Source organism: Antennarius striatus, chromosome 18 (genome assembly GCF_040054535.1).
Source record: "Antennarius striatus isolate MH-2024 chromosome 18, ASM4005453v1, whole genome shotgun sequence".
NCBI classification, from domain to species: Eukaryota; Metazoa; Chordata; class Actinopteri; order Lophiiformes; family Antennariidae; genus Antennarius; species Antennarius striatus.
The window spans coordinates 18,540,686-18,567,062 of NC_090793.1; the positions used below are offsets into that span (position 1 = coordinate 18,540,686).

At 42.8% G+C, this 26,377-nt stretch overlaps 2 protein-coding genes and 1 non-coding gene across 6 annotated transcripts in view; all 3 read left to right on the plus strand.

Annotated features, from left to right (window-relative positions):
* The first annotated feature begins 1,708 nt into the window (after positions 1 to 1,708).
* Positions 1,709 to 6,793, plus strand: sdhc (succinate dehydrogenase complex, subunit C, integral membrane protein). The gene is made up of 6 exons (XM_068340725.1): positions 1,709 to 1,766; positions 2,661 to 2,720; positions 2,827 to 2,928; positions 5,031 to 5,092; positions 6,003 to 6,166; positions 6,545 to 6,793. Exons 1-6 carry the CDS (start codon positions 1,750 to 1,752, stop codon positions 6,647 to 6,649), a joined length of 510 nt encoding a protein of 169 aa, XP_068196826.1. The 5' UTR covers positions 1,709 to 1,749; the 3' UTR covers positions 6,650 to 6,793.
* A 1,361-nt stretch (positions 6,794 to 8,154) lies between these two features.
* trnar-ucu (transfer RNA arginine (anticodon UCU)) lies at positions 8,155 to 8,228 on the plus strand. The gene has a single exon. It is a non-coding gene; the product is annotated as a tRNA-Arg (tRNA).
* A 1,827-nt stretch (positions 8,229 to 10,055) lies between these two features.
* cadm3 (cell adhesion molecule 3) overlaps positions 10,056 to 26,377 on the plus strand; it is an 81,863-nt gene continuing 65,541 nt past the window's right edge. For all 4 annotated transcript variants that reach the window (XM_068340613.1, XM_068340614.1, XM_068340617.1 and 1 more), the window contains exons 1-2: positions 10,056 to 10,263; positions 11,847 to 12,005. In XM_068340613.1, coding sequence (XP_068196714.1) covers positions 11,915 to 12,005 — 91 coding nt within the window. In that variant the 5' untranslated portion in view covers positions 10,056 to 10,263; positions 11,847 to 11,914. The remainder of the gene's footprint in view (positions 10,264 to 11,846; positions 12,006 to 26,377) is intronic.

Genomic DNA, 26,377 nt, shown 5'->3' on the forward strand with positions numbered 1-26,377 from the left:
TCCAACATATTTCATGTCATTTGTTATTGTCCTCTTTGCACCACAACTGATTGCAAAATAGATTTTAAATTTGAATTTTATTTAAATAGTATGGACATCATCAAATGCACCGACTAGGATGCCATTCAGGAGAAAGCATAGCTTTGTCTGGGCCAAATCATCCTCTGCTCATAGACCAGATAAACTAAAATCAGCAATAAAAATACGTGTGTTGATTCAGCAGATCATAATTGTTATCTAAATATGTTTTGCAGTGTAGATAAATGTGTGATTATTTACATCACATTATATGGATCACTGCCTAAGAAATGAACAAAATGTTTTTGCATCATGAAGCCACTATAATAACTAATCAAACAAACCAACCAACAAATAGACACCAGTGAAAGAATAACCTTCATCATGTTGGTATTGATATTACGGTATTCTATTTATTTTTACACTTTTCATTCTAATTTTTTGTGCCTGTGTGTATGTGGACATGAAGGGGCACATTATCTCTCATCTCATTGTGAATGCATACCCTGCAAACAAGGCAAATAAATTACACCGGTCCTTGTTCTTGACCCAGTTCCACGTGGAAATCCAAGACAATCTAAAATATATTGAAAAATTAGTTTGGAGTTTGAACTTTGGTATAATCAACCAAAGCATTGTCAACCTTGAGCATTATATGATCTCCTTTAATAATGAATGGACCACCAATAAAGGAATGCGCCACTGGCAAACTCAGGATGCTTCTGGCCATAATTAACCTGCTACCTGTTAACTGTCATTCTCTCTCTCTTTTTGTCTGTCTTTCTCTCTCAATCTGTGTGTGTGTGTGTGTGTGTGTGTGTGTGTGTGTGTGTGTGTGTGTGTGTGTGTGTGTGTGTGTGTGTGTGTGTGTGTGTGTGTGTGTGTGTGGGTGTGTGTGTGTGGCTATTCAGTATTTTAAAATACTGCTGTCTGCATTGATTTTGCCCCCCTGACAATAGATATGGGAGCTGCTGCATGTTTTTATGGGTTTGTATCTCAGTGTAACACACTGCTAACATTATTGAACGGGGTTAGCTGTATACTGTAAATAGTGGCTTCATCTTTGAGTTTGGTTTACATTTTTATTCATTGCCAACAAATCCTCTTCTGACTTCCCCTCGTAGGGTTTGTGTCTGTTTTTTGTTCTAGTGGTTGAAAACATCAGGTCCATCCTTCTCTCAAAGCCTCATTGAATTCTAATAAATGCTCCATTCTAGGAAGAATTCAAGAGAATTCCTTTGAATGTGAAGCAAAACTAAACCTTAAGAATTCTAATTGACAACATTTTCACACACGTTTAATAGGATCACGAAAAATGACATTTGTTATTGGTTATCCAAATTAAATATGGATCCAGATTTTTAGCATCTGACAAACAAAAATAGAAAAAAATAGCAATTCTATTTAAAGAACCATAACAGCGGGGTGTATATAACATAGACAATTTGTCGCAAAGATAAGTGTATAAAAACAGTTATTTTATATACTTTAATAATCCCTGTAGTGATTCAAATGTATATGATTATTTACAGGTGACAGCTTTTTTGTTTAACGACAAGATTATCCAAATGCTCTTTATTAGATGATGTATGTCGTGACGAGAAGGTCGAACAAACGCACGACAAGCGGGGCGGCGGCCCCAGTCGACCCGAGCTCCGCCCATTCGAGGTATTATTAGTGGGCGGGACTAGCGAATACCTCAACGTCACTTCCGTTTGTCGTCTGTCAAACATGGCGCTGCTTCTAAGGTCAGTAACTAACCAGCTACATGATATTCGGGTTCAGATATCGCTGCTGTCGCGACAACTGGACACGTTACCAGTATGATACGTTTGTAATTTAGAAGCAGTATCTCAGGTGTCCACTTCTGTTTTGTTGCTCTAATTAATAGAGCGACAGGACGCTAGCTGATGTTAGCTAACGGGCTAATACAGTAGTCCCTGTTTTCATGTGAAAAGCTACAGTAGTAGAGTAAAAACGTAATATTGGTGTTATAATAGGCACGTCATTATAAGCTGTCATATTACATGCACGCCGTTGTTTTAATGTAAAGTGTCAAAATTAGAATTTGTCTTTAACCTTGTGTGGTTTGGAGCTAGATGGTCGTCGCTACACGTCGAGCAGACGCCGTTTATCTTCTCATAAACAGAACTTTGACCACTTCTCTGACTACATTTACTTCTGAAAGGCACCTTACCTTCTATTCCCTTAAATACACTTTAGTGCGTAAGTCTGAGACACTTTTTGGCCACTGGTTTACGACTGCACCTTTTAAATTCTGTGGATTTCACCTCACTGGAATGATATAAAATTCATTTGTTTTACTCTGACCTGAACATCTGTTGTGGTTTTTCTTTAATCTGAATAGAAGGAAGATTTTCCTCCAACACTGATTATGTACTGCATTTCTTGGACCATCAGAAAAGTGATTCGCTAACAATATCCTGTTAATAACAGCTTAATAACCCTGACCTTATCTGTGTCACGAGTAGTTAAATTAGTCGTACTGTACTTGAAATGTGCTTACCAGAATTCTCCTCAATCAGACTTCTCTTTTACTTTATTCCATGGTCTTATTTTTTCTTCTCCTTTGTGAGCCTGCAGAAAAAAACCAAATTCTAATACTGTTACTTTGTTTTTAGGTCTGTCGCTCGTCAGAGTGTCTGCATGTCCAGACAACACTTCTGTGTTCTCTACAGACAGTGAGTTGTTCTTAGATATTTATGTGCTCCTGTGATAGTATGAACACAGAGTAGTTTAAATATAAATTCCTAATGCGAACATTTTTACTATTTCTCTTTGCAACAGTGCTGCTCCAATGGGAACCACTGCTAAGGAAGAGATGAACAAGTTTTGGTCCAAAAACACCAGACTTAACAGACCTGTGTCTCCTCATATCACCATTTACAAGTATGTATTATCTGTCACACGCAGTACATTGTGAAAACTGTGTATGGTACAGAAAAAAAAAAATCTCAATCCTAGGATGGATATCACAGTTTTTCAAGTTTGAGCTTAGCAAAAACAAACTAAACTTTCAAATGCCAGTTTTTAAATTCACTGAAATTGTAACATTATTGTGTCGATAATAATATTGATCAAATCAGTTGTCAGATCATGCTGTCCTCTTGTGTTTATTTTATTGTCGGATAAGTTATGTTTATGAGATATTTCAATGTCATTTTGAAAATAGAGTGGATCAAGTAACCTGATGGACTTCCAGGTATTTTTTAATTATACAGTGTCTGAACATTGGCTTGATTTCTGTCAAGATGCAGACATAGGAGTCTATTAGTGAGTTTTACTCACTAGTAAGTTTCACTGTTCATTTACAAATAATCATTAATTTCATAATTTTATAATTAATTTACATGTAATTTACTACATGTAGAATAATATTTTTTCCCATGCTTAAAAATCAGCAGAACTTTTCACATTGGTCCAGTCACATTCCAAACATAACCACTGTGACTGTTGTCATGGTGGAAAAGTCGCAACGCGTTCGTTACACTATGATTTTCAACTTTCACCAAATTGCTTGACCAGTTGAGCAGGAATGTTCAGGTGCTTTTAGTAAACAGAAATGATGATATCCGTTTTTCATGAATGCCAGTAAACCTATTTTATACCATGTTTTTAATTAAACAGAACCAAACTAGCTTCTCTTCAGACTTTCCTCAACAAGCAGTTTTGAACAATGTGTCAAATTTAACAATTTAACCTTGAAAGGTTTATTTTGTCTATATTTTCTTTTCCTCTCTACATGACTGTTGTAGTCAATGATCAGGACTTCTGGAATTTAAGGCTGTTTGACTGAGCCTGGGGGAAAGGGCAATGAATGTTTATAACATCTGTCTGTCCGTCCATCCTTCCATCCATCCATGTTCTTGTAGACAAGACAATTGCAATTACCTCGTCTACACACGCCTTGTGATTCAGGGGTCTGCTGGAGCCTATCCCAGCTGACTATGAACGAAAGGCGGGGAACACCCTAGATGAAGCGCCAGCTCATTGCAGGGCCTCACAAAAGACCAACAAACACACACTTATACCATTGGACAATTTAGTGTGACCAGTTCACCTTAGCTGCATGGTTTTGGAGGTGGGAGGAAGGAAAGGACTTGAACCTGAAACCTTCTTGCTGTTTGGTGACGGCACTACCCACTGCACCACCGTGCCTCCCATCCCAAACATATTATAGCTAACTGTTTTAGTTATGTAGTTCTTTATGTAGTTCTTTAAAAGCCAGTTGAACCAATTGCGTTGGAGCTGGGAGAGATAAAATATTGACATAATGGGTCGTCCATCGCTGCATTAGAATCTCATGATTTCAAAGATGTTCCAATTTAACACGTTTTAAATAATTATGGTCTGGGCTCTTCTGCTGACCAGCCCTCATGTATTTGTCATAACCATGATGGAAGCCACTTCATAACTCAAATCACTCCTCTTGGTAGCTCAACATGATCATGTTGTGCAGAGGTTGAAAGTTCAAGGCCCAGGTGATGCAGGCTGGACATCTTCTATCTACTCAGACATTGTGCTGTGTGACTTGGGGACATGATTTAAGGTTTAATCACACTTTTTCTAGGCTGTTCTGCTGATGGACTGTCCTGTTTTTCTCATGCATCTGCCTCACCTTTCCTTTCTGGGTGCAGGGTTTCATTCTGGATTTTATTTTCACTGCTTCCAACTTGGCGAGAGAGGGTGTTTTAAACATTTTTCACATGTTATGAATGATGATCAGTCAATCAAAATGTAAATACCTCTAAGCATGGACAGATCAGGGTATGCAACCACAGAATTTAAGCTCATAATCATATTAAAATGTATTTTTGTAAGGGGACAGTATGACGTGTACACAGAAGATGCACTCTGTGAGTGAATTTGTGGCTGTGTTGCATTATCAATAACAGCTTGAGCCAAACTGAAAAGTTCTAAAAAATTAAAAGTCAACAGAGCCTCCTGTCTTCATCTATCATAGTAAGTGGCTTGTTTTGTGCTTGTTGTAGATGGTCTGTGCCCATGATGATGTCCATCACACACAGAGGAACTGGAGTGGGTCTCAGTGGAGGTAACCCGTCTCTTCTTCATATAATATTGTTCATTGTTCAGAATGCTCGATCTGCTGCTACTGTCAGCTTTTGATTCATACTGAACATCTCTTCGGGGCATGTTAGTCCACTGCTATTGATTTCTGCTAAGAGCTTTTACTGCAGTTACGAAAGAGAAGATTTCAATACAATTCAAGCCTTTGAATGTGAAAACACTGCGCCGCTTTTACTGCTGGAGCTTTTAGTCATTTGCCTGGTGTAAAGGCAGTGTTACTTTGACGTCATGCATTAAGACTGTTGACCTTTTATGCACCATGCTGTGAAAACTGTTCCTACTTTGTATTATTATATAACTACCAGGCTTTTTATTTTGTTTTTTTGTTTTTTAATAGATCATTCACTTTTGTGTATGTCATAAAACATCTTTAAATTCAACATCTGAACTCAATTTTCTGTCTGTCTCCCAGAGGGCTGGTAAACTTAAAGTAACACCTGCTGAGAGTAATTTTTATGAGTCATTGATTTATATTGTTGTCTATTCACTTTGGCATTTTCTTTTCTTTTTTTTTCTTTTTGGTGTTTACATTGATTCTTGCCTGCTTTGTGCTTCCACAAGGTCTTTTAATCATTCGAACATCAGAGAAACAGAGGCTGAAATAAACCCCTTTGAATAGAATACATTGCCACAGTTGACCAATATAGAGCCCTCTTTACAGAGTTACTGTCTGGTGTTCATTTCACGTGGTCAGCTAAGAAGGATATATCTTTAAATACCAGAGAAATTCAGATGTTTAGAAATTACTAGTGGCCAAATGAGATAGAGATCAAAACAAAGACCCACTCATTCATTTTTTTGAAAAGGCATGCAACATTTTGCTCACGTACACACCCTGTCACATCTCCGTTCTCATGTCTCCTGTTTGTGTCCAGCTATATCAGCCTTTGCCGTGGCAGCGCTGGTATTACCAGGAAATTTCCCCTATTACTTGGACTTGATCCACTCGCTGTCCGTTGGCCCAATTCTCATTGGGCTGGCTAAGTTTGGCCTCGCCTTCCCCGTATCTTTCCACACATTGAACGGCATCCGCCACTTGGTAAGGCTGTAATCATTTTATCGATAGACCAGTGAATGTTTGTCTTGCTCGTGTATGTTGACATTTCTTAGAATTTCTTTAATGTGGACTAAGGCTTCCCAATACTGGAGAAACGTTTCAAGATTTGTGTAATTTGGATAATAAATCAACCAAATTCACAAATGAGTTGAACAGTTCTCGTTAAAAAAATTAATATTGCGCAGCCTCAGTCTGAAGACCTCAGCCTAACCGTTATAGAAAAGACAGAATTCAGTGCATTTTCATTAAGTTTGTTTATTTAAAGTATTGCATAGATAATGTCTGTTTTCCAAGATGAATAAGTTATCGGTTGTTCTCGTTTTAATTTATGTTCTCTTCCTTCCTTGTGATTTCAATCAGTGGTGGGACATTGGCAAAGGCTTCAGAATCCCAGAAGTCTACCGGACCGGCTACACAGTGATCGGCCTTTCCATCCTCACCTCCATCGCCTTGACTTGTCTTTGAACTGCGGGACAAAATATCAGGAGCAGAACCAAGAGCTCGTTGTGATTGAAGGGAATTTGGACTAAAGTTGCTGTGGGAGCATTTGTGTATATGTTCTGGTGTCCTGCAGGCAGAGTATTAAATAAAGGATTATATTATGCTGAATGCAGGTGTATTTTTTCCTTTGAATTAATTATACTCTGGAAAGCTTTGGGATCAGCACAGGCAGCAAGAATGCGATGTGCATATGAATGTAATTTACACTTGCTCTTGGCACGAAGAGAAACTTGTGGCCAAAATTAGATATGATGCATGTTCTGTCATTTTTTGTAATTTGTCTAATCATTGTCACATATATCCATGATTGTAAGTGTTATACAGTCTAACCTTGCTGGTTGTATCTGCTCAGAAGTGTGTGCTGCATCTACAACGTGGTTGTTTACTGAGGGACTTCATTCATATTTTACCCTCTCTTGGCTGATGCTGCTCAGATGCAGTTTTCACATGAGGAAAAGGGAATTGGTGAAATGTGGAGAGGCAGGTCAGCGATGGAAAGTGTGAGAGAATAGGTTCCTCACCAGCAGCCTGCCTCAGGCCTTACCTCCCACTGGGCCATGCAGGAGCTACACCCTAAACCTGAACCACTTTTGTCCTGCAGTGTGAATAAAAGCAAACCATGATGTAATGTCAGATACAACTCCATTTATGTATTGTAGAGTAACAAGTGCACAGGGAGGAAACCATCACTAAACATTCTGGAGAGGCGGAAGGATCCGTACTGATTTTGAACAAACCGGTGCAACGGTGTGTTCAGATCCACTCAGGCAATGAGTGATAGGATGTGACTGCCGGGTTACCTTCAGCTGGAATGGGTATCAATTTGTTACCCGTAGATGGAACATGTCCGTCATCTTCTCCTCTCTTTTCATTTAGCTGCTGATAAAATTTTGTGTGCCACAAACAAATATATTACCTGCTAAGGACACGGCACCATATTTGTTCAGTAGTAGTGTATATGAAAGTCAACAGCAAATGCTTTTTCGCTCATGTTCAGAACACATCAGTCCTGTTTTGTTTACCAGACGCCTTAACTGGAAATAACTACTGTGACAAAAAAGAAAAACATAACCTTGTGGCGATATTTTACTGTAAACAAGCAGTTTATAAAAACATGAGCTGATCGCAGAAGGTATTCCCTGGAAGGAGTGAGCACTTCGACTCACGCCTGGTCCTGCATTTACAATGCAAAGAACTTCCATCTTTTTTGGTTCAGCTCTGATAAAATCTCCATTACGATGTTTTGATGAGATAACCTGGGTGAAAGCAATGGGGGATGGAAAGCATACGCTGCGTCTCAATGAGGCGTAAGGTGCGACCGGCGATTACGCGGCGGCAGCACCCCCTACCGGTCGGTAAAATATCGCACGTGGGGCTTGCGGTCCTGATGCTGAAGAATGCGAGGATGCTGCGCAAGGCAGGGGGGAGGGAGAGTATAAATAAGCTTCGATCGAGAAAAATGTGTCACAGTCTCTGTGGCGCAATGGAATAGCGCGCTGGACTTCTAATCCAGAGGCTCCGGGTTCGAGTCCCGGCAGAGATGTAAATGAAGTGAATATAGTTTTTTTTGTAAGATGGGGAAATTAGCCATGCGATTATTTTTCCGGGGAGGATGCATGTAACGGTCTGCACAAAAGATGGATAATGGATAGCTTGATTTCCAGAAAGGTGCTTTTGCAGATACTGAGTTTGGAATGAAAATTCCACGTGGAAACGTTTCAGTAGAGAAAGTTCACATCTTTAAAAGACCATTTGTTAATCATCAAAGTGCCTGATGTCATAGCTCCACTGGAGCAGCTCTGTTAACAGTCGAGGCTGCGCGCTCTGTCTGCGCAAAGCACGACGGAATAACGCGGCGCAGCGCTGCCTCGTCATATTAAAGTCAGTGGGCACGATTTCAGCACCTGGATCTCCCCACCACAGCACCAAATAAACAATTTAAAGCCTTTAATATGACGAGAAAATAAGTGCCAAATGATGCCTGAAATTTGAAGGCAACGGTTCATCCCCTAACATAAATTACGCACAGCCCCTATGGATGCGGCTCAGTATTTTTATGTGAAGGTTTTGCGTTGAAATTATCTCCTCTACCTACACAAATGAGGAATAAAGAATGAACTGGTCATCGTGGACTTTTTTTTTTAATATAGTCAAATCAGAGAGGAGAACTTTGTGCATCATTTTCAAGGAGCCCTAAAGGTGAATTTAAGTTTCTGGGTTGGATAAACCGGCATCCCCCCGAACATGCAGCTCAGAGCAGAGCAGAAGAGATTTCTGTTTTCTGTGAAGCAGCTGCTCGCCTGAAGATCTCAGCGCCCCCCCCTCCCAGCTCCTGTGGCTTTTATTATTTTGGATTTCCCTCAAACCCACCTCCCTGTCAGTTTGTCGCCACAAGGGCCTGATTGGGCTGTCGTGCGGCTGCCACCATCCATGTTTAACCCCATCATGCCTCCCCACGCAGACTTAATCCGTCAGTAAAACTAATCCTTAATCCTCTCTGGCAAATTGAACACACACATACACACACACATACACACATATATCACAACGTCCTCCCTCCCGCATCCAGTGGACCTCTTGTTCCCAAACGGACCTGATTGATGAACGGTAGCGTTCAAGAAAAAGAAGTTTACGCGCATGCGTAAAACCTTCCATACCGGGTTGTGCTGCGTAAACATACATGTTTTGAAGGTTATTGGGGAGTTGCTCATATTGTGAAGTCTTGAGATCAGTTACCACATAAGGGAGTATTAAATGGATGTATAAGATATAGAAAAGGCTTACTACCACACAATCCCAAGGACTATCATTACCATATTAATAATTATCATGTGAAATAGCAGCGGGCCTATCTGTGAGATTGGGGTAATGGCTCCATTACGTGTTCGATAAGACAGATCTACTGAGAGCTGTGACAGCCATCCTCACATGACCCCCCCCCCCCCCGATCATCCCTGAAGATACAGCCCAAATGTGACCGAATCAAACGATAGGTTACGCGCCTTCCTCCATATCAAGCCTTTAGATAAAGAGAGCAGAGCAACCAATAGCAGATCCTAAACACCATAAAGCCAGATAAGGTCTCTGTGGAGCATTACAGCGACATTATGGTGATTTTTTTTCGGTGGGGGGGGGGCCCTATGGTGAGATGACACTTCTCTATCTGCTCCATCTCCTTCATGTTGCTCTCAGCCGGTAGGCCCCTGCTCTGGCCCTGTTATCCCCGATGGTACGGGCCAAATCGTATTAAAATCCCCTCCCTCCTCCCTCTCTCCCTCCCTCCCTCTCTCTCAATCTCTCCATCCTCCCTCCCCTTGTCCCCTCCCCTACTGCTCGGCTTTCGTGTAGACTATTTTTGCTGCAGTGAACGGCAGCCGTGGAGAAAGAGGCAGCGAGGCAGATACAAAACAGAGTGGGAGCGAGAAAAGAAAGAGGACCAAGGAGATAAAAAGTCGAGTAAAGCTCTCTGAGAAAAGACTTTTAACCAGCGGCTGCTGCGCGTTACAGGAACAACCTTACTGTGGACCTTATTGGAGACCAACGCCAACAAAACCGGACTCCGGAGGCGGAATACAACGGTGTGTGTTGTGTGTGTGTGTGTGTGTGTGTGTGTGTGGGGAGGGAGGGGGGGATTGCTTCGCACTTTGTTGTTGTCCACGGTTAGGATGTTGCCCGTAGGGCGGACAGGAGACACCTGTCAGTGCTGACGCGGTTCCGTCTCCAGGAATGTGCTTGTGTGTGTGTGCGTGTGTGTGTGTGTGTGTGTGTGTGCGCACTCTGCCTCTGTGGCTGTTTGTGTAATCCGTTCTGCCTGCCAAAGGAGAGAGCTGTATAATCCCCTGCGTGTTGTTGTTGTTTTAAAAAAAAAATAATTTACTCTGTAAAAACAACAAAAAAAGCATTTTGTTGTCCGGTTGCCTGCGTGGCGTTCTCTCGGCGCGCCGTGCGTCAGCCGCCGCCGCCGCCGCCGCCACCACCGCTCCCCCCAGCCCGAAACAAGTGTCTTCATCTCAAACCACAGAACGCAGGGAAAAGATGTTAGTAAAGCGGCTTCCGACCCCTCCAACCCCCCCCATCTCAAATAGACGTGGTTGTTGTTGTTATTCGCGATCTCGTCATCACTATCATCGCGCAGGAACTTGAGCGTCCGTCTTTATTTACTACGGATGCACTTGTTCCGACTTTCATTTTCTCACCATCACTCACCAGCGTGGACTGGAGCAACAATAACCACAGTCTTCTCACCCCTCCCAGTTTCCCACATCCCATCCCCATCCATGTGTCCCCACCCCCACCCCACTCCTCCTCCTCTATCCCCGCCCTTAACTGCGCGCTCGTCCCGCAGGCGACATCCAGCCACGGTTCCCTCCGAGCGACGGAGTTTCGATGGACCCAGGGCTCAACTCGGCACAGGTTGCTATTTAAAGGAATGTGCATGTGACAGAGAGAGAGAGGATGTGCGTGTGTGTGCGTGTGCGTGTGCGTGTGTGTGTGCGTGTGTGTGTGTGTGTGTGTGTGTGAGAGAGAGAGAGCGGCTATTATGCACGTCCCCAGTCTTGCGCAAAGCGTTCAGAGTATTCTCAGCGGGCGACAGGTGCATCTCTCCTCTGCTGTTTTGTTTATACACACACACACACACACACACACACACACACACACACTCACACACACACACACACACACACACACATACACACTCTCTCTCTCTCTCTCTCTCTCTCTCTCTCTCTCTCTCTCTCTCTCTCTCTCATTTCCGCGACCAACTGGGGGGAATGTTCCTTTGCGTTATTTCTAATTAGCTGGAGTTAGTTGGAGCTGTCCAAAAACTGGCGTTTTCCCTTCACTTCATGTGCGCACAGCTTGTAGTCAGTGAATAAATTCACAGTCATGTGAACCCCCCTTCATTCCCCGCTCTTCCTCTCATTACCACCTATACACCACACAAGCATCACCCTCCTTTCTTCACCCCCCCCCCCCATTACCCTGTCTGTGTCAATGCCCTCTCAGCAGGCTGTGACACAAGCAGATCGATGAATACCCATGGAGCATCGTGCGAGATTAAAGCAGCATCCAGCCAATCACAGTGGGACGCAATTAGCGGTCAGTTGGCCTCCTCCTCTTGTTTCCTTCATACCTCTGCTGCTCTTCTCCCCCCACACAGGGTGACGCTCCGAAGCCGTCCCACCCTCCCGAGGATTCAGTGACACAGGTGAAATTGCGCGTCCGACCATGGCCTTCCCATCAGCCCTCTCCGCGTTATGGAGTGCCAGTTTATTGACAGTCCTGTTCGCTTCTGTGGTTCGCAGCAACATCGTCTATGGTAAGAACCTCTCTTGTCCTCTTGTCCGTTTTCTATTCTGTCTATCTCCCTCCGGGGGGCCCCTGACCTCCCCGACCCACACTTTTCCATCTCTTGGGGTCCCCTTATCTGTCGACTGGAGGCTTTTATGTTGTTTCCTGTTATATGACAAGGGAACCAGAGGGCCGTTAATAAGCACATGGGACACTCCCACCTCTCTGGACCCCATGGAATTCCTGCCGTTGTTTTTGCAGAGTGTGTGTGACTTGCACGTGGAAGCAGGTCTCTCCACACACACATACACACATTCACACACACACATTTGTATGCACACCACAGGTCCTCGCTAGGAGCAACTCACTTGCTCCGTGGTTTCCTCTTGTTTTCCCATCTGTCTCTCCCGTGTCATCTTCAGACGTTCACGCCTGCACTTGCATGTCCTTCCTTTTGATGCACACGAATCAGATCTCTTTCTGTCTAACGCCTATGCAGACTATCCCTACCTAAGGTTCATGCAGAGATAACAAGTAGTCATTACATAGCAGCAGAGGAGCATGCACACACACACACACACACTGCACACACTCACGACAGATACATGACACTCTTCATGGATGAGGCTCAAACCTGTGATGAGCCGGGCGCAGCTATAAGCGGATGGTAGAGAGGATTTGATGAGCAAAACACTTTGTAATTTTATCATCCCCACTGTGAGCGGTGAGTGAAAAGGAATATACCATCCACACTGCTTTTGCAAGTACATAACACTGAAGCCGGTGCAAGTAACATTACCTTTTGGAGGACAGACTAAGCCCAGGGCAAAATGGCACATCATGATTGTCCCTCAATCCATGGAGAATTGATTGACACCGGTAGAACCCTATTGGCATTTCTTCATTTTGTGAGGATTTAATTGCGCACAGTGTGCAAGATGCTCTAGTATAGAATAAGCTTCCAATTGATGTCCCCTGATGTGCCTTTGTAAAATATATTCCATGCATTCACTTATGCACACGCACATATTCGCAAATGTGAACACATCTGTTGGTGCACGGTGCCGTCGCACTCCTGAAAATATACCAGCGCGCATCATATTTACTGTAGGTCCACTTCATTTATCCACACCTGTTTTTGTTTATTCGTGGATTATGCGGTGTTCTGTTTCTGCACATTTGAGTGTGAAATGAGTGGACATGCAGGTGTGTCAGTGTGAGCTCACAATGATCAGAACAACAACAACAACAACAAAAAAGAAAAAGAAGTGAGGAACAATCTGGCTGTGGCAAGACGTTTGTGATGAGGTCATCAGTAAACAAATGCAAATGCGGGGTTTTGTCCACGCTCTGAACGCTGCTAGATAGATGAGAGTTGAACAAACAATCTCCAGATTGAGGCTCTGATGATGAAAAAATCAATCTCTCGTCAGAATGCTGACCCCAAACCCGTGTAGCTCATCATTGAACACCCCAAGCAGCGATTCGTTATTTGGGTCTGAAAATGATTTTGGCTCCCATTCAGACACACGTCAGATTTGATTAAGGTGTGCCTTAGCAGGAGGCTTGACCATGCATGACCAATTCCTGCTTTGGTTTCACCTACGCACTGTTTTACATTATCATGTCAGTCGAGGAGAGTAATTAAGCCCCAGACGTCTGACGGTGTTTAGGAGATGAGAAAACACGTCCAAGAGTGCAATTGAGGAGAGAGGGGAAGCAAAACCATTAAATCATACTCAAGGCATCTTTGTCATATTTTTTTCTATCTAAACATGATCACCTACTTATATTCATTACACTGGAAGTAAGCTAATAACATTTCTGAAGTGAAAATGAATTAAAACCCCTTATTAAACTAAGGAAGAATGCTTTTTAGTACCAAAGTATGCAAAGTAGGATTTAAATATAGACAATTTCTTGTATATAAGAAACTCAGCTCATATGGGACCTCACATAAAAGCAGATGGACGGTGCCAAATAAAATCAGCTGACAAGAATCTACATATACTGTATACACATGAATTTTGTGTCCATTGTTCCACAGTTTCCAGACATTTGAGTAATAATGGCAAACAGTGGTGCATCAGCTTCGGCGGGAAGCTGCGGAGCGCCGGTCCATCGCTCACGTCTTGCTCCCGTTTCTCTGATTGGTGTTGTTGTGACACAGCGGCAGAGCTGTTAAAGCAGAAGATGGAGTAGGGCGGGGCAGGCACTCAGATGATGCCGTCATAATGGAAATATCCACCTTAAAAGGCTCTGGAATGGAAGGGTCTACTTATTATAAATTATTCATTGTTATGTATCAAAGAGGAAATGATCAGGTCAACAAATCAATACCAGGACAGAGGAGCCGTCAGGGAGCGGGGGCCGTCGATGGCTTCTATATGCTTCTACCCAGGAGCAAATTCAGGAGATCAAAAAAGGAATCAAAGTATGAAAGACGACCGCGTTGGACTGATGTATGTATTCACACGACAACCAAAAGGCCGCATGCCAAATCACTTTCTAACCCTGGACTTCCTGCTCTCCCCCTGTTTCACTGCCACATCTTCATTTGATGTATGTCAAAGTCAAGGAAAGGACGGCGCTAACTCTTCTTTTTTTTTTTTCCTCTGGATTTATCTGCGGCCAGACTTCCTTTAGAGCGAGAGAACGAATTGAGGAGATACTAATTGCAGGGCCATTTGACATATCCATTTCCACAGCTGGATGTGCAGCCATGCGCTACGGATGGAAAGTGCCTCTCAGAAGGGTACAGATTAGGCATGCAATTGGCCGGCTGTGCCCGGGTTTCTGTACCGCTGACCCAGTTACCTCAGGGGCTGCTGGGGAGCGTAGAGGGTTCCATCGGCCGGAGCACTTCAGCAGACAGCATGTAGAACAGTGTGGTGCGGCCTCCCACCAACCACCTGGCCCTCAAACTCCACCAGTAGCAGCTTGATTCCAGACACCATGGATGTTGTTTGCATTTGTGACAAGAAAAACATGCCTAATAGTTTATTTACCTCGATGAGCTCCGCAGGTTCAGATCGAGTGAATGAAGCCCCCACCCCACCCCCCAACCCCCGATGCTTCCAGCTGAGCCCCGGTAATGAATGAGGATTTAAAGAAACGGGAGCAGTGTGGACGGGTCGCTCTAGAACGGCAAGAATTTACAGGCAGGAGGGCTCCTCGTGTGTGTGCGAGTCTGCCAGCGGTTGACTTTATTCCGTCGCAAAATGGGTTCCTTCGAGGCTTCCCACCCACCCCCCCATCCCCACTGCAAAACCCCAGATCTTTCTCGCTGGCAAGATTCCGACTTCCTGTGTGTGCTGCTGTTGTTTGCTGTTGACTTCCTGTGTGCCAACTTGGGGGGAACATTTGGCGAAACACAGTGCGGCTAACACACAATAGCGGTAGGCGTGTTGGATGCGAGGCCTCTGCCTGTTAACAAGGCTGACTGATAAGCAGTGACTCATTAACAAGCCGAGGTACACAGAGCCTGAGGGAATTACCGTCTAACCACTGTGACATTAATAAGAGGCCTAAGCTATTTTTCCATTTGGCTCCACCGGCGCCGGTCTGAACCAGCGCTTTCCAATCTTGACCATGGGCCATTATATTGGCTTCAGTGCGTTTCCATTTGCTTCAGCCACTGGTTACCTGGTCTGATTGGATTGTGGCGGCTCAGTATTGTCAATGTGGCCTCCAGTTAACGAACATCTGCTTCTCCAATGAAAAAACCCCCAGAAACAAACCCCCCTGCAGGGTTTGTTCTGCAATATCTGGGGTGGAGACCAATTAATTTTTTTCTTGATTATCACACCAACGTAAGCGGCAATATGGTTTTCTGAAGGGGAAAAAAAACACAATATAATCATCTTACAGCCAAGATGGCAATCAGTGACTGATTTTGACATCGTGCAAGACCCAAGGTAGGCATCTACAACATCCTACACGCCTTTCAGAATTTTAAATCAAAGTAATATCGCTCTCATTGTCTCGTGTGCTCATTCATCTCTGATCCTTTTAAGTGTTTTGTTGTCCAGATCAGTTTTGTGATTATACATTCGATCCTGATTGGTTGGCGTTAGTTTGCAACAGATTCACATCTGGCAGAAAACCAATTATTTCTCCTGCTCATTATGCCGATTAATTAAGACGCTGTGGATGATTGATTAAACTCCCAACAATGCTTAAACCACGAGCACTACAGCCCCGGGGATGATTTGCTTCACAAATTATGCATATCGCCATGCCTTCATGTTATCGCCACATGTCTTGGTGTGTCTTCAGACATGTTGAGTCATTACACAGTGTCACTGACAGGAGGAGAAACTCACAGCTCGACGAGACACGAGTGTTAATAAGTAATTTGCAGCTAAATTAAGCAGAAATAAAATGCAGTGGCCTGACATTACAATCGGATCCTAAAGGTAAAAAAGAGCACCCAAACAAGACTCCCATTAGCCCTCATCAATCTAATGTGGAGCTCACCCAGCCAGACCCACTCAGGCGATGTGAGATTACAGATCAATCTCACCTACTGACATTTTAATAAGTAAATAAGGTATATAGAAAATGCCAGATTTGCATATTGAAAAAGAGGAGTGCTCTTGGCTTCGTCTCAGGTTGCTCTTAAAAGACTGATCAATCCACATTGACTTCCTGTTGAGGCAAGGAGAGGTCTAGGAGTTGCAAGAGCTGTCGGATCCAAACCATCATTTTACAAAGCCATTCCAGATTAAACACATAACAACAACAATAACAACGCCAACCCTGAAATCAATTAATTCACCCGTTTTTCCGACAACAAAAGCCTTTCTTTATTTTTATTGTTCTCCACACTCAACTGGGTTTGCCTTTGTTGAAGTGTCTCACGCTCGCCAACCCCCAACCCCGAGTATCTTTTTTTCCCTGCTACCTGCCGGAATTCTCTGATAGAGGTTTTAATTGATTGCTGCAGGGGTGGAAATCAGCCATCCTGTCATTGACGCATGGTTGGTCAAACCAAGGGCTTTCCGGAAAGGTGCATGTCTTTGTTAAAGCCCATCACTGCACAATGTGAACGTCCCAGCAATGACAGGGGTGGAGGATGCGAGCGTGTGACCGCAAGGCGCAACACTCAGAGTGCTCAAGGTTCCCCCCCTAAGCGCAGGGGCTCCTCCAATGAGAACACAGGGGCGTGGTCTTGTTTATTGTCTCGTTTTGATGATGGCATTACTTTAGCTGGTGGAAGGTAGTGTCTCGGAAAGGGAGGGGGGTGGTGTCTTATCGCTAATACCATAACCATAAAACCATTTTAATTCACTTGTGTGCTATCTTGGGAATTCTCTTTCTGCTGAGGATATCACCATCCATTCACTGTCTTATCATGACACCAACATACCAGTTGTGCTGTCACATATAAAGCCTTGGTAGGTGCAAACATCCTTTTTGTCTCTATGTTATTTCATTCTTACTCAATATTTTTTATTAATGTAATGTTTTGCTGCAACTCGTTTTTGTTCCTTTTATTTCTCTCCTTCTCGGCTTAAGTATAAATGACTGCTTGATAGAAATAATTTGCGAGGAACACACCACTTAATGGCTAAATTGACTACAGTCTGAGGCAGAGGAGGATAAGTCTTTATTCATCACACTTTTTTTTCTATATTTAATCTATCCCAGAGGAGCAGTGGCCAGTCGGCTTACTGCACCTGGGGACCAACTCCAAATCCGAGCCCGCGTCTTCGTCAAGGGCACCGAGTCGTGATTGATAAGTTTATTGCCGAGGGTAGAAGAAGTCACTTTTTAAAAAACAAAGCACGTTTATTTTTCAATATGTTCCTCATCCTCATCTACACGCTTAGTCCAGTGCTTGTGTAGCATACAAATCCCTACCTTATAAAATCCAGCTTCTTGGGATTCCAGAAGGTCCACAGTGGCCAGTCAAAATGGCGAACACTCGACTCTTTCTTCCTGACAAGATGCCAAACTTCTCCAGAGTTCTCATCATGAACTTCTTATGTGATTAAGGCCATGCAACACTGCAGAAAGGCCCAATGATTGACCATTATCTCAGACGGAGGTGACCAAAGTCATAAATCTCAAATGTCATGCTTGTCACTCAAAAGACTGAAATGCACATCAGACTCAGGAGACTTACCAATCTCTCTTTATACTGGTTTTGGAGAACCTGAATGGAATCCACACGATCACGGGGAGAACTTGTAAACTCGACACAGAGAGTTCGCCTGGGAGTCGAACCCTTCTTGCTGTGAGGCAACACTGCTAACCATGGAGTCCATGTGCTGCCAAGTGAGTGTTTTACAAACCGACTCACTAACAAGTCCTTGAGGCAGTGTCCAGTCTTGGCACAAACAGCTTTAGCTTTGACCGACTGAGCATTCGAACCGCTCCACATCTTCAAATCCGAAACAAAGGTTTGTTGGGGTTTTTTTGAACGCGACATCCTGCTGGAACCGTTTTGAATATCGCATCCTCTACATGCTTTTTATTGCTTCGTCTGTCTGGCTATTGTGCACTGAGATATGGTTTTTAGCGTCGAAAACTGCTGGATGAATTATTGAAGTTTCTCCATTGTCACACAGCTATTGCTCACTGGAGTTCATTTATGGTTCCACTGCACTGCTGCATTCCTTTTTCCTCTCACAATCACACTGTACCACACCGTCTGAATGCTCATGGCTCCCATAAGCAGTACGTCTGCGATTAAAAGGCAGTTTATATTTGAATGTCATTTGCTTTTAATACAGTACCTGGCATTTAGTGTATGTGTTTTCATCATCGTTTATAGCTGCATTGTAATTGGATCAAATTTTTCATGCATGCTTTTGCAGAGCAGGGGAGAAGCTCTGGAGCTTATATTGTCAAGAAGAACGAGCATGACGGGTGCAGGATCGTTAGACTTGATACTATAGGGGCTTGGATTTTCCTTTCATCGAAGTGGAAAAGGTCGTCTTTTATGAGTCTTTTCCTCGAAGGCAACAGAAATGATGACATGTGGTTTTTTGCTGCAGTTTGCAACTACTGTAATGGAGGAGAAAAGTAGTGAGTATAGTCGTATAAATGGAGTGTGATGCTGTAGGAGACTTCAGAGAAGTTGAGTGGATGATAAATTTTGGAGTGAGTTTAAACGTCACGGCCCCGTTTTGAAGGATGTCAACGCCAAGTGCACCATCCTCACTCACAGTTCACTCCGTATTTTACCATCATGTTTTTTTCCCTCTGTTTTAAGATATTCAGACATACATTGTATTGAACAAGGGTTAAATAAAGTGACACAGCTCATTTAAAATAAAGTCAAGAAAATACTCCATTAACATTTCCGGCACGCTGCCTCTGAACTATGCTTAAGTCTCCTTCCTGTCCTGTCTTGAGGTTATTAGGTCCCTCCATGGATAGACGCACTTTCACAATGTCTTCCTGCTAATTTTACTCTCATTCTACCTGGTGAATACGGTGATTGTGACCTACAGTATCTATCAATTCCCTTTTGTGAGATCTGCTGCTCCGACCTGCTCTTTTCTAAAGTGCCAGAATAGAAGTCATCAGTGTACAAAAGGGGGGAGTCGATTGTTGGCTTTTTCTGTTATCCTTGAGTTTTGAGAGAGCGATGCATTCAGGGTTTCCCCTGACGATTGTCGCAGGAGCGTTATTGCTTTCCTTTTAAACATTAAATAAGGTCAGCGGATCAATAAACCCTTCAATCCCCCACTGATACAAGTGGAGGATTTAAACAATTTGTCCAGCATACCTGCGTCAGCCTTGGATTATAATCTGCATACGGCCAGTGACACCGATCAGGATACGATGAACACAACGAGGACTGGATGTGGCGTTTTTTATGACGAGGCCATCGCTATGCTCTCTATAACTCGGCGCTGCCGCTCTGGTTGAAAACAAAGGCACCAAATAGGCATCTCTAATCTCCCTGCTGAATGAATCCGAAACAAAGAGAGGAGGAACGCGGACATTGAGGCTTGGACACACATAGGATAAGCTGATTACCCAGGAAAGGGAGGGGAGGGCAAGGGAGAAAGGCAGAGTCTTTACACGTGAACAAGAGAAATCCATACAGTAAAAGGAAGCACGAGGCCAGGGGAATGGAGGAGGAGGGGCAAATCAGGAAGACAAGGAAGCGCGCGTTAATGATGGGGTGCACCGACTAGAGAGAAAATGAAAAGAAACTGCGTAGGGAGCGAGGGAGGAATAAAAAACACACACAGGGGGAAAGAAGGTGAACATTTTGAAAGGACAAGCCGTGGCGTGCTCGGAAAAATGAAAGGGGGGGGGGGGGGACGGCGCATATTTGTCTGTGATATTCTCCTTAGACACGGGACACAATCAAAAACAGGACATTATGCAAATGCAACGTGGCTACGGTAATATGATCTCTACCTGAGTCATTTCACCTGCTCTGCTCGCGAGTCGCTATATATACAAACAGAATTACACCCAATCCAGGTGTATGAGCTAAATATACAGCTAATTAAAATTAATGAGATTTACTTAGAAAAGAATATGCTCCTTCTCTAAGCTGCTTATCCCCGCATGAGAATCTAGACACACACACATTCACACTCACACACAGTGGCACACTCCTTGTTTAATTCACTCTCCTTCATTTTCTCACAGCCTGCTAGGCAGACTATTGAAGCCTTGGTACCCTCATGCACACACACACACACACACACACACACACACACACACACACACACACACACACACACACACACACACACACACACACACACGCATGCACACACACACGCATGCACACACACACACATACACTCTCTTCCAGCCATCTATCCCTCTCTTGCTGACTTAAACATCCTCCCCGTTCGATGAACATGCAAGTCCTTGGCCATATATGGGCATACATATAACAAATGTGTAAACAGCTGCACAACTGCGCTCACAGAAACAATTTAAGAAAGGCACATATGCACATATTTATTCATGGGGATGCACACACACACACACACACACACACACACGCAAATATTCAAACACAGCTTTAAAGGCCGACTCGTTTTTACTTAACAAAAATACCCCTTTGAGCCAAACTGACTGTCAGGAGAAAAATTGAATCTGTGTGTGTGTGTGTGTGTGTGTGTGTGTGTGTGTGTGTGTGTGTGTGTGTGTGTGTGTGTGTGTGTGTGTGTGTGTGTGTGCTTAATGGACCAGCCGATGAACACACATATTCCCACCACAGCATAACCGTTAAAAGAGGATCGGTGACATTTTCGGAACTGCTTCTGGATATTTGCTTTCTGTAAGGTGTCCAATCGGGGTGGGGGTGGGAGGTGGGGGTCCTCCATTTTTCTAGTGAGGGCTGAGTAAGTAATTAAACAGCTCTTCAAGTCCTGTCTATTGAAGGGGGGGCCTGGGAAAATGACACAGCAGGAATTAGTCACACTCTTTGTTAACAGGCTTAGGGTTTGTCGGGACGGCTACCTGCACCACTTGGCACCCAAACATCTCGTGTCTCACCCTACTTCATTCATGTTTGTAAAGTAGCTTAAAAACACACACACACAGACACACACACACACACACATGCTTCTTCATTCCTCACCTATCACTACTTCATTTCCCAGTTTAGTGAGTTCTTGAATACCATCACGACTTTCGCGATCCAAAGCGAACCGCGGCGCCGGATGGACGAGGCTTCGCCAACCAAACCTCCTCGATTTCTGCAACCAGGAGTCCCTTTTTCTTTCTTTCTTTTTTTTTTTTTGAAAGACGGATTTATCGACAAAAGTCGCCGCTGCGAGGCTCGATCGTTCCTCGCGGTTTTATTTTTCTGAATGGAAGGCCCCCCCCCCCCAGCTCTCTACACTAACAATACGATCATTCTCCTTCGCTGCGTGCGACGATGAAGACGACTTCATATCTGCACGTCAATTCGATTCAGTTTTTTTGCCAAATGCAATCGACAGTCGGCGCAAATGAACAACATAATTGCGTTAATGAGCTACATGCCCTTATCTGCTATTCGTTGGTATGGGGGCGGCCCGAGGCGAGACGACTATCAGCCTCTTACACAGGCTACTGTATGTTTGATGAGTCCCTTAAAGGGACTATTTGATAATGCAGTCGAACGTCCTCAAGGCAAACTTTTTGATTTCAGAAGCGAAGAATGAGTTAATCCTACCCACTTTTTTTTTTTTTTTGTCTCCTCGCTCTCTTATTCCGAGATGAATATTTAAATATTATTGTGATTTATTTATCGCGGCTCAGCGTTGAGCCTTGCTGAGATATTTTCAGGTTGATGTCTTCACAGGCATGACGGGAGAGGGGAGGCAGAAAGGCTTGTTCATGGGTGGTGTCACGCTTGACTTTGTGACAGCGCACAACGACACGCCTGAGAGAGCATCTTTTTGCTGTTGTTTGAAGGGTGCTGTGACATTTTCTTCTTTTTTTTTTCTGTTTTTTTTTTTCCCCATTGTGGGGTGGAAACAGCAGAGTTAAAGCTGGCCCAGTTTCGTCAACTCTCCCAGTGCAATTTCAAGGGGTTCAGTTTCTGAGGACACGGAGTAAAGGAAGGGTCAATCCTGTGGCGGTGTCTAGATGGCTGCATGCTGGTAGCATGTAAGGATCATGTGTTATCTCCAAGTTATGATTTTTATGATTAGCTGTTGTGTGAAGGAATATTCGCTGAATGAATCTTTACATTTTATAAATTGGCATCGTATTTAATGAGTCAAATCCTCATTAAGGAAAAGTGTGAAGCCTGATTATTAGTTTTCCAAACCCTTTCCATTCTCTTAGAGATGTGTTAAAGTTGTGTTAATACACAGACATGCATAGCTGGTGCTAAATGACTCAATTTATTGACAAATTGAACAGCATAAAATTAGTTGGCTTCATTACACATCAAATTTTTTTAGCAAATTTTCATGTCTCTAATACTCTCGTGTTTCATCTTCTCACTTGTGCATATTTGATAGTTTATTTGTCATTTTGGCTAGTTGGAAAAACAAATTAGAAAAGATTTTATTGATCAATGAATTGAGAAAATAATCATTTATAATTATTAGCAGCAGCCCTGATGTTTTTTTAAAATATATTATGAGTTTTAAAAGAACTTTGACATTGGGAGATGTTTTTTTGCACACACGAACAAATTCACACCTGCTTTTTTGTATTCGAGGAGTCAATTCCTCACAGCAGTGGAGTCCAAAATCAAGTTTGAATTTACACGTCTTCAGTTTGGGAGAGACAGCACAGTAATTGAAATGCCACACATTCGAGCACCACTGCAAGAGTGTCTCCTGTAAATGTGTCCTTGACGGAGGCGCTCAGTGATTGCGCTCGACTCTGAGCATCAGCTGAATGGCTGACGTGCTAAAACATGCAGTAATTCAGTCTTAAAAAAATCCATTTATTCTTACTTGAATTTTCTGATTATCTTCAGCCAACATGCTGTAAGATGAGTGGCATGTATTCCATACACAGCGGCCCGTTTGTCTAGACTGGGAGTTGCAGGAGATGCGATATCGTGCAGGAGTGACAGCAGGCAGCGGGATGAGGTTGTTCATTGGCTCTCTTCCAATTTAGTTCATCCTCACTAAACCCATCGTTGTTCACATTTGCTGTCAGACCCATATCAGTTAATTCACTTTACATCTTCACTTTCAATCTGGAAATATCGATAACCTCATTTAGTCACGGCGCACACAAAAAAAACAATTACACCGTTGGGTATTCAAAGTAGCTCATTTTATATTCTTCGCCTCTGTCTGTATATAGAAACATGCTGAGGTATACAAGACAGACATCCCATTAACAAAAGCACAGACAGCAAGGGAAAACAATCAGGTTAATTCATAATATGAGTGTGGGAAATTTTTTAAAAAAGATCATCAGTAATTCAAGTTGTGTAATAAAGTTTTCAAGTGCTTGTGCGTTGATGGAATTTTAACATGTGCAGCTGGTTTTCATGAGGTTTCATGAAGGCAATTTATTGGTTTAAAATTTTAAACTTGAAGTTACGAGTGAGGAATTACATCATCTTGACCTCCTTTTTCATGCATGGCGTAAAATCAGCGTGTTACTCCACAAATATCCTCTGAGAAGAAGTCAAACTGTCTTATTTGTTTGATTGCTGAGAAAACGGAAACATCATGCACCGGATTGATTATTTCTTTCTTTAATCTAGTGCTGAGTAATAGCTAATCTTAGAATTAATCCTCAAGGACTATGATTTAACATTTTAAGTCAAGCATAGAAGCTTGTATTAATTGTAGACAGGTTTATTTCCTTCACTTGCTTTATATACAATATTCATTCACTGACTGTACTGGCTGCCATTCAAAGGCCCGACCTGCTTTGAGGACAAGGACACTTGGACAGGCAGGGATTGAACCATCGACCTTGTGAAAAGCGGAAAGCCCGCTCCACTTCCACAGCAGTGTGTTCATAAAACAAAAAGGCAGCGGGGTGTGTCGGAACTTTCACGTCAGCGATTTTTCTATAGATATGTCAACAAACTGAAGCAATGAGAAGAGATTTCCACACCAAACCCCACACTGCTGCTGCTGTGACCACAGTCAGACCACAGGCTTCACTAAACATGATTATACTTGTCGGGAAAGGAAGTCCAATCACAAACAGTTTTTATACTCCTTATAAAGTTGCATTCATATTTCAATATCCATGTTTAAAATAATATTTGTAATGTCAACAAGTTGAATGAAAGTTCATCAATTTATGAATTGACTTTATATAACTTTTTACCAAGTGCTTTGTCTCTCTAAGCATGTGATGCGCATCATTTTATTTGTGTATTAAATCACAAGTCAAAGCAGCACTGACTTTTGAACATAATGAGCGGATTCTTGATGAAACCATGAACGGTATGCAGCGTGTCCAGACACATGTGAGCAGTGTGGAGTGGAAAAGGCAAACAGTAGAAAGTCAGCTCAGCATTCACAGTTCAAATCTCCACAGGAGAGAAGTGTCCTTTCGCTCTTGGTGTGGTGTTTTTTCTTGAAATAAATGTTTATTTTATTTATTTATTTTTTATTTTAAGAAAAGAGCACTTTATTTGAAAAGCATCATCATGCATAATATTCTCTTTTTTTGAAGGCACATGGAAATCAAAGCTTCAAAGCTCAGAGGAGGCACACTTATAATTCCGAGTGATTCAGAGACGTGATGGACAGTATGATAAAATAACTATTTATGTAGCAGTTTCAAAATAGCGTCCTAAATATCTTCACTGTATCCTTCAAAAAACAAGACATAGAATTGGGCAAATGGATTCTCACAATGGATCCAACAGTTGAGAAAGGATCCTTTGGGCATCTTTTGTGTCTGCATGAGATTTCATTGCACAGTTATCACCCCCAAACAGCTACGCCATTAGCATCAGTAACTTTAATTAATCAATTAATAGTAATTTATTAATAATGAGGAAGGACCAGGACAAAAATACAATTATAAAGAATGAAATAGACCATTTCAGGAACGTGAAATAACCATGGTAACAGGATGTCAGAGTCCCCCTCCTTCCCCTCTTGTTTCCTCATGTGTTTTTAGTCAGACTGCCTGTCACCGGAGCCCGGCACCTGAGACAGAAGACAGTCGACAAGTTACCATTTGGAGCGGAACCCGGCTATAAATGTGATTGGGTTGGATTTAAGTCGGCTCCCCACCAGCTTTGGATTTGAATAGAATAGAGTCTGTCCTCTTTTTCTTTGGCCTCCGTGGCCTCAGAAAACAAGATTAGATAGAGGTAGAGAGGGAAAGAGAGAGGGAGGGAAGAATAGTCCGAAGCGACAGACAGAAAATAAGAAATACATAGCTAGAGAGAGCATCTGTGGGTCTTTAAGATTGGAAAAGTCTTCAAATAAATGTAAGTTTAAAGCCTTGAAAAGTGGGAAAATGCTTGACGTGTCTGTGTTAGAGGATTTCTTTCCTCAGCATTGATATTTTTCTTTGTCCTGCATATCTTTTCTTGGATTGTATTTTTTTTTTTTTTTGCTATTCTTTTTTTCAGGGTCCAGGTTTAACAAAATAGCACAATGGAGCGCTTTATGTTTATTCATTATTTCCGCTTTAGTCAACAAATTGTGGTTCACACCAAATAATTCCAACTTGTCTTTTTTATTACACTGTTGATTCACAATTTAAGAAATTTTATTAGCTGCACTTAATTGTAAAAAAAAAAAAAGAAGCTGCTTTTGGCAGTTTCCTTGTCGGATCTGTGACATTGCTAGATTTGTAAACGCGCCCACATTTTGACAATAAACTCATTACCATAAACAAATGACAGTATTACTGGGAAGATTGTCATTCTCTGTGGAGCATTTTACACAGGATCCTGTCAAGTTGGATTTTGCAAGAAATCTGCTTGCTTGGTGACGACACAAAGAGTTCGCCTTAGGGAGTCAAACCAGGTGC